We start from the raw sequence: 7,668 nt of genomic DNA, 5'->3' as shown, positions 1-7,668 counted from the left end.
GCCACGATGGGAATGTTACCTCACGTGCCTCTCTCAGCTCCACACCATCCAGTTGGTTTTAAATCCAGCCAGGATTTAATGTTGTGTTGGCACCCAAAGCCTTGCTTAAGGTTTATGGAGTTGCTCCCACTGCTGAAGGCAGTAAATGCTGGGGGCTGCTCATCCCAAGGCATCATTAAAGATACATGAGGGCAATTGATTTGATCCCTACCAGTGCCACAAATACCAGGCGAGATTTAGGTAATGTGCTGCTAGTTACCCATGAGATCTGAGATTTAATTGCAGCTTCTTTGACTTCTACTCACTAGACCTGGATCCTTATCTCAAAGGAAAGAATTTATCGAATTAATTTCACTCTGTGTTGGCACGGTCACTATTCCCAGCCATGAGCAAATCCCATCATTGCATGCAGGCTGCAGCTCAGGCAGCAGTCAGTATTTTTAGAGCTATAACCATAGTTCTTTCAAGTGTCAGCTCTTTGGGTCATACATGTAATTTAAACAGTACATTTCTATTCCCTGCTTAGATGGATGTAACTGTCAGGAACATTATTTCTACTGATAATTACAAATTTGACATTCATTTCCCATGAATATTCTCCACTATTTGCTTAAAACTCACCTCCATGCATACGATTGCTGCCAAATGTTCTCTTATCAGAAAGCTGAGGCAGAAATGTCACATCTATAAAGAACACTCTTGGAATGGTGCGTTCTAATATGATTTTCTGCTACACAAAGCAAAGACCAAGCAAATGAAAAACAAACACTGGGAAAAATGCACAGCCCAAGGCCTCTTGTGTGGACTGACCAGGTGAGAGAGAGATCTTGATACAAGGTAGGGGATAAAAAGCTACTACTAAAGGAAATGTCCCTAAAAACATCCTTGCTGTTCAATTCGCCCAGCTTTTCTTCTGATACCCATTCTTGGACAGACAGAGTTTGGTGACTAATGCCCCTTTTTGGGGTTTTACTGATTACACAAATTGATTTTCTTATGCCCTCCATTGGTAGCTCAGCAGGAGAGTTCAGTGAATGTATATTTCCTTAAGGTATCCAGTTCCTTCTCAGGAAATTTGGATGAGAACAACCTAAATCACACAAATTAAACTTGAAAACAGCCTGAATTGCCCAATCCCCTGGTGTCACATGACCAACACCACAGTGCATGAACTGATGTTACTCTCAGAATCTCAGCTGAAGTCTTCAAATAAAGTCAAGATTCCTACAAGACTGTTTTGAACTCAGTTGAATCAACATGTTAAATCTTGAGCCAGACCTGAATCTTGGTCTTTGGATCAGGACTGTGCCCCTTGCTCAGACCTGTTTTCCCCAGGGTGCTCCTCCACCTCTGGAAGCCATCAGGATCAGAGATTTATTTCTCCCTTTCTGGAGGGCAGGAATTCCAGTTTCTCACTAGCACTTCTGAATCAACTTCAACTAAAAAAAAAAAAACAGTGAAATTAAGAGAAACACCTCACTACTCACCTCCCACAGTGTTCAGACTTCATCACCCAGCCCAGATGATCCTTCATTCACACACTCCATTCAACATCCTACTTTTTGTATAAATCCAAACACATGTCCCCACACATTCCAAAAAATTTTACCCACCTTTTGGTTATTTTAGTATTTTTTTGATAACTCAATTCTTTTTAATTTGGCTTTATCCTTGCAAACTCAGGATAGGTTTGATTGTTGTGCTCTTCCCTCCCACCCCTCCCTTTTACTAATTTTGCATATATTTTAATAAAATGTTCTCATATATTTGCTGTATTTTTTTTTTTTTGTGGACAAAGTGTAAGTGAGACAAGGATATTATTCACAGCCACAGAAACATAAGAAAGTAAAAAGGATTTTTTCCTTTCCCAGTGAACAGAAATGACCTATGTACCCTTCAGTGTCTCCAGGCTTCCTTGGAAATGTATTCCCTTGCATTGTGCTTTAGTTTTTGTAGTGATGAGGGTTACCCAGTGCTACTGGAAAACCCAGCACCTGAGGCAGAAAGACAAACTCAGCTTTGCCTTTATGATTTTGGCTTTCTCTGCTTTAGGGACTATCTAGAAGGGCCTGAAAGATGAGTGAGTGAAGATTTACAGGTGCTGCTCCTCCTCTGGAACCACTGAAGGCAGCACCAGCCCAGGGCAGGGCACAAACTGCAGGTCAAGCTAAACAACCCAACACATCCCATTTTCCAGCATCTGCTGAGCCTCTGCCTCTGGTGAAACGTCTTCCAAGATGGAAATCCCAAAGCAAGGACACCTGAGCCCTGCACCACACTCCACCTTTTCTTTGTGGTCTCACCAAGGAGGCATCAGTTTTACTCCCCAAGGGCTGCCATCCCCTCCTGTCCTCCAGCAAAGCTCAGCACAGGCTGTGGGAATAACTCAACATAAAGCTGGCATAAATCTCAACAGAAGAAATATCTTTTATCTTTAGCCATTTACTCCCACTATAGGAATAATGGTAGCTCTTTTACATTTACATATAACTCTTGTTTGTTTGTTTGTTTGCTTTGATTTTTTTTTTTTTTTGTATGTCTCTTTGTCTTGGCACCTGCATAGCAGAAAACTTGACAGTTCAGTACAGAAGTTTGCCCCTCTCTCTGCTCCTCCCTTTATTTCCTCTGCTGCCCCTAAGGACTCACAAGCAATACCCCCAAGGTCAAGAGAGAGTACGGTGTTACCCTTTATGACGGATTATAGAAATAACAAACATGCCTGACAGTCTTATACAGCTGCTAGAACGGGTTTAGTTTTCAACAAATGAAGAATTTCCTCTTTTTGTTTTCCTCTTTTGTATATTAATTACATTTTACAAATCGTATTTTTCCCCTTTTCTTTGTTCTTTCCCCCCACTTTTACTTCTTCCTTTTAACTTTTTTTTTCTCTTTCTCTTTTTTCTTTTTTTTTTTTTTGGGTTTTGTTTTGTTTGTTTTATTATTTATTTTTTTTTATACAGCAAAAGGATCAATCACCAAAGTGTCCATTGCTAAGTCCAGGGTTAGCAGAGTTTGGCTGTCATCTGGTCGGACTGTTTGAGGATCTCGGTGTTGTACAGGTCCAGGGCGTGGTTCACTCGGATGATCTCGCTGTTGGTGAGCTTCAGGCGGTGCTTGAGCATACAAGAGAACAGATCCAGCTGGGGCTTCCCTGGGGCCACCGGAGGCGCCAGGCGGTTGATTCGGTCCCGAATATCCAGCAGCAAGAGCATGACGGAGGAGGAGGAGTAGAACTGCCCGCCCTGCGTGTAGGACTGGTTGACCTGCTGCACCGCGCTGCGCAGGAGGTCCGCGTTGAAGCGCAGGCTGTAGCCGTAGACCTGCACGTCTGAGATCTTGATGTAGAACTGGCGCTTGGAGGGGTCGGACAGGTCCACGGGCCCTTGGCCAGTCTCGTTGCGCAGGAGGGAGGGCAGCCGAGTCCGGCTGCGTAGGTAGATGTGGACGGTCTCAAAAAAGGTTTTCCACCGGTTGCCCAGCAGCAGGGTCCAGTTGTAGCACTGGCTGTTTTGGAGGCGGATTTTCTCCCAGCGTGGGTAGCCGTACTCCCCAAAAGGCATGTTCCAGCCTTCCGAGTGGCTCCCGCTGAACGGGTTGACATAGACAAAGAACATGGGGTCTAGGCTGCTGTTGCGCATCTGGCAGATGCGCATGGAGATCCCGATCACCATGTGGATGAAGTCCATCCGGTTCTTGTTGCTCTTCAAGGTGAGGGACATGCGCTTGCGCCACCGCGGGTCGAAGAAGGTGTCCAGGCGGATCTCGTTGCTGATGAAAGTGGTGTGCACGTACAGGCGGGAGTCCATCTTCTGCAGCAGGTACTTCAGCTCCAGGTCCTGGAAGTCCAAGTCCGTCTCAAAGCTGATGAACTGCTCGCTCCGCTCTGAGTCCACGTTCTGGGGCTCGCAGCGGCCTCGGTAAAGCTTATAGCCCTTGTTGCACGAGCCGCAGAGGGAGATGTTGGCAAGGCTGCACATGGCACAGCTGTTGTTGCCCCCAATGATACAGGGGATGGGGCGCTGGCACAGACTGGTGCCACCGTGGCAAACGCAGCTCCGTTGGCTTTCCAGAAATGTCCCCCAGAACCCATTCTCGTTGCAGTAGAGCAGGGACTGGACTCGGGTAAGCCATTCCTGTATCGTCCTGCAGGTGAGGGAAAGGAAGAATTAGCACTGTAAGACCGCACAGGGACTCGGTGTTGGCATCTTGCTGGAGCTACAGTGTTTTCAGGGATATCTCTGAAGCAGAGCTGTTGGAACATCGATGCCCTGCCGTGGCATCTGGGAGCTATTCCAGTCTATTTCTAGACTGAATCTTTAATCTGCTGTTTACTCCTTTGGTGATGAGCAAAAGCCTTCTAAGAAATTGCTACCAGTTAGAAATGCTCATCTGAGCTCTCTCTCTTCACTCTGCACTAGGAGCTGAGACAGGCACTGGGTCCTGCCAAGGATCCCAGCAGGGCCACAGTGACATGGGAATGGAGCTGATAAAGCCATGCCAGAGGCTCTGGGGCTATCAGATGCCACAAGGGCAGCAGACCTCCCAGGCTAGCAGGTGAAAACTGCTCTTCAGGTAATTGGCAATTGGCCCCACCCTCTAAAAAACAGACCCATAACAGGACAAGGCAAAGCAAGCAGCAACCTCTGCTTATGGTGCAGAGCTCAGAACAGTAGAAAAGAGGGTGGAAGCCAGGATGCACAGAGACAAAGCTGCTAAAACTATTCCTCCTTAAAAAAACCACAAAAGACTTCTGCTAATTAACCACCTCTTGGAGTCTCTCCCTTAAAATCAGCCCCACTCACCCACCCCTGAGCCCCACCACTCCCACAGCTGCTGGATCAGCACTTTCAACTCCACATCCTGCAGCCCTGGAACAACTCCTAGAAAATGACACTGCAACCCACGTTCACTTTTTGCACAGCCCACTTGCCATGTTGCCTTGTTTCCCCCTTTTCCCCCCTTCCCACTGCCCCAGGAAAGCTGGGTACAGCGACTCCTTTCTCAGCAGCCCTCAGCAGAACCCTCTGTGCAGCCGCTGCTCCCTCCCCTCCACCTCCCCCCTGGCTAATGAATACTTCATTGTCTCCTCTGGGCAAAAAGTTCTTGCTAGTGCTGCAGTGAGAGGACTGGCTAATGACAAATTAGGATTCAGCCCCTGTAGAACAGGAGGAGTGATTATGGACAGAGGCTCTCAGAGCTGGATTAGTGAAATTCATGGCACCTGCATCGCCTGACCTCTGAATAATCATTAAGCTGTAGGCTGTATCAAAGAAGGCATTAAATGATACAGCAGCAAAGAACAGCAAGATGATTAGGGGGAGGGAGCAAGTGGGGGGATGAGAGTGTAAAACAGAGGAAAGCACTGGAAGGAAAGAAATAATCAAGGAGCAGAAGCAGAAAGGTTGGGAAAGAAAGAGAGGAAAATGTGCAGGTAAAAGGAAAAATAAGAGAGAAACACAGTGGGCAGGAGTAATGGGTGGAGAAAGGGAAAAACTGCAACAGCAACAACTGAAAGAGAACAGGCAGGAATGAAAAGCAGGAAGAAAGGGAGTAAAAAGAAGGGGAAAACAGGGTGAGGAAAAAAGGAAGGGCATTAGAAGAAAAATTTTGAAGTGTTGGATGTGGGAACAGACAAATTTCCCATTCTTCCTGTGGTACAGGGCTGCCAAAGTCTCCTTCCCCTATTCCCAGCCAAGAGAAGCTCTTCTGCTGGTGGAAAGGACAAGGTTGGCTGGGGAGCTTGGGAGCGAGGCAGTGACCTCCATAAATATCTTCTGTAGTGGGAGACAATGACAGCCCTAGTCCCTCAAAAATGTGCACAGGGCTTCTCTTAATTCCTGGACAGCTCTGCCTCGGAGGGGAGGGGACAGCACTGCACAGTGTGGCTGTAAAACACAGCCACAAGCTGACAGCAACAAGCATTTCCAAACCATCCCAGGGACTGAGGCTGCTTTCTGCTCACAGGTAAATTTTTGCTCACTTTTCAGCAATACAAATATATTTTCATCCATCTGAAGATTTGTGTTTCCTGTTTGGAAAGCCAGTCAAATGCACCTGGATTTGTGCAGTGCTGGACTGATGTTTTGCACAGGTTTTAGGTGTTGATAATGCCCTTGAGATGCTGGGCCAAGGACTGCCAGGCCATAGCAGGGGACACAGTATAAATTAGAGACAGGTGACCACATTCTGTCCATTTTGGGAGTGGTCTGTCTTAGGAAAAAAAATCACTGGATAGTTCTGTCCTTCTTTATACTAACAGCCAGTAGAACAAAATGGGAAAGAAACCTCAGCTGGTATCTTGCAATGGACCCCAGTAAATTTCCTGTTCCCCAGACAGACTTTGTGTAGGATGGATGGGAGGTTGTTTGTTGTTGGTGTGTGTGTGTCTTAACTTTCAGCAAAGACACAAGTAGAACTAAAAAAACCAAGAAGAAAATGAAACAAGAGACTACCCACCATCTGCTGATGGCAGCAGTAAAGGATGTAATTAAATAAAAATGTAGATTCTAGGGCAGAGCTGGGCATCAGCTACAAACACGACAATGGGGAGTGTGAGAGAGTGAGAGAGAAGTGGTATAAATTATCCCATTTTTTCTTGCAAATGGGACAGGTTAAGAATATACACAGGACCAGCCAAAGTCCTTCAGCTGACAGGAGGTAACTTGTTAAAACACACCCTTCTGATGCCTCAGGCTCATGGCATTGTACCTAAGAGGTGTCAGAGCAGGAGGATGCTGGAAAGATCCACTGTTGAATAGCTGGAAACCAGTACCAGAGTAGCCACTGATCTTCATTTAAAATATTCCCAGGGAGGTGGTGGGAATCCCCACCCCTGGAGATGTCCAAGGAACGCCTGGATGTGGCACTCACTGCTCTGGTCGGGGTGACAAGATGGGGATCAAGCACAGGTTGGACTCATTGATCTTGGAGGTCTTTTCCAACCTCAATGATTCCATGATTCTTAAGTGAAAATAAATATGATCTGCAGGCCAAGCTCTGAGTAAGAATTACTTTGCAGTATTCTCTGACTGTTGCTCACTGGACATGTGGCTCCCTGGCAATGCTGGGAACAGGGAGCCAGACAGATTTTTGGTTTTTATTTGCAGGAAAAAAGGCAGGGACTTAAGTAATTTTCTTTGTAAACTCACCTTTCACTTTCCAACCAGTGCTAGCTGCTCTGGGGGTACTTTTGGTTTTCTGTATGGAACAGTGAAGTAAAAAATGCTATTTTTTTTCTCAGCAGCTGTGAGATGTATTTTGGCTGCAGGCCAGAACAAGTATAACCCCTCTCTCCGTTGGATGTTATTTCTATTTTACATCTAGTGCTTTAAAATAAAACTACGGGTGATCATTCAAGATCAAAGTTTTATTAACTGAGGAGTGGTCTCCTTTTTAAACCAACAGACTTGCCTCTGTTTTAAACCTGTAATCTTTCCTGGGTTTTGACAAAAGGAGTACAGACCAAACATATTGGTATCTATATATCTATACCTATATTTATTTATTTATTTATTTATTTATTTATTTATATTTCCATGGATACAATATAGATATATAGATAAATAGATATATAGATATATAGATATATAAATATAAATATCTAGATATATAAATAAATATATATATATATATATAGATATTTCTGTCTCCTTAGCCATTGCAAAGGGT

At 45.2% G+C, this 7,668-nt stretch overlaps 1 protein-coding gene across 4 annotated transcripts in view; it reads right to left on the bottom strand.

Annotated features, from left to right (window-relative positions):
• Positions 1–2,403: 2,403 nt before the first annotated feature.
• The window catches only part of BRINP1 (BMP/retinoic acid inducible neural specific 1), an 89,377-nt gene continuing 84,112 nt past the window's right edge, over positions 2,404–7,668 (bottom strand). For all 4 annotated transcript variants that reach the window (XM_068211449.1, XM_068211451.1, XM_068211452.1 and 1 more), the window contains exon 8: positions 2,404–4,143. In XM_068211449.1, the coding sequence (XP_068067550.1) occupies positions 3,003–4,143 (1,141 nt within the window). In that variant the 3' untranslated portion in view covers positions 2,404–3,002. The remainder of the gene's footprint in view (positions 4,144–7,668) is intronic.

The sequence above is a fragment of the Anomalospiza imberbis genome, chromosome 21 (genome assembly GCF_031753505.1).
Source record: "Anomalospiza imberbis isolate Cuckoo-Finch-1a 21T00152 chromosome 21, ASM3175350v1, whole genome shotgun sequence".
Taxonomy (NCBI): domain Eukaryota; kingdom Metazoa; phylum Chordata; class Aves; order Passeriformes; family Viduidae; genus Anomalospiza; species Anomalospiza imberbis.
Note: the sequence above shows the minus strand (reverse complement) of the source record. Positions and strands in the feature narration are given on the sequence as shown.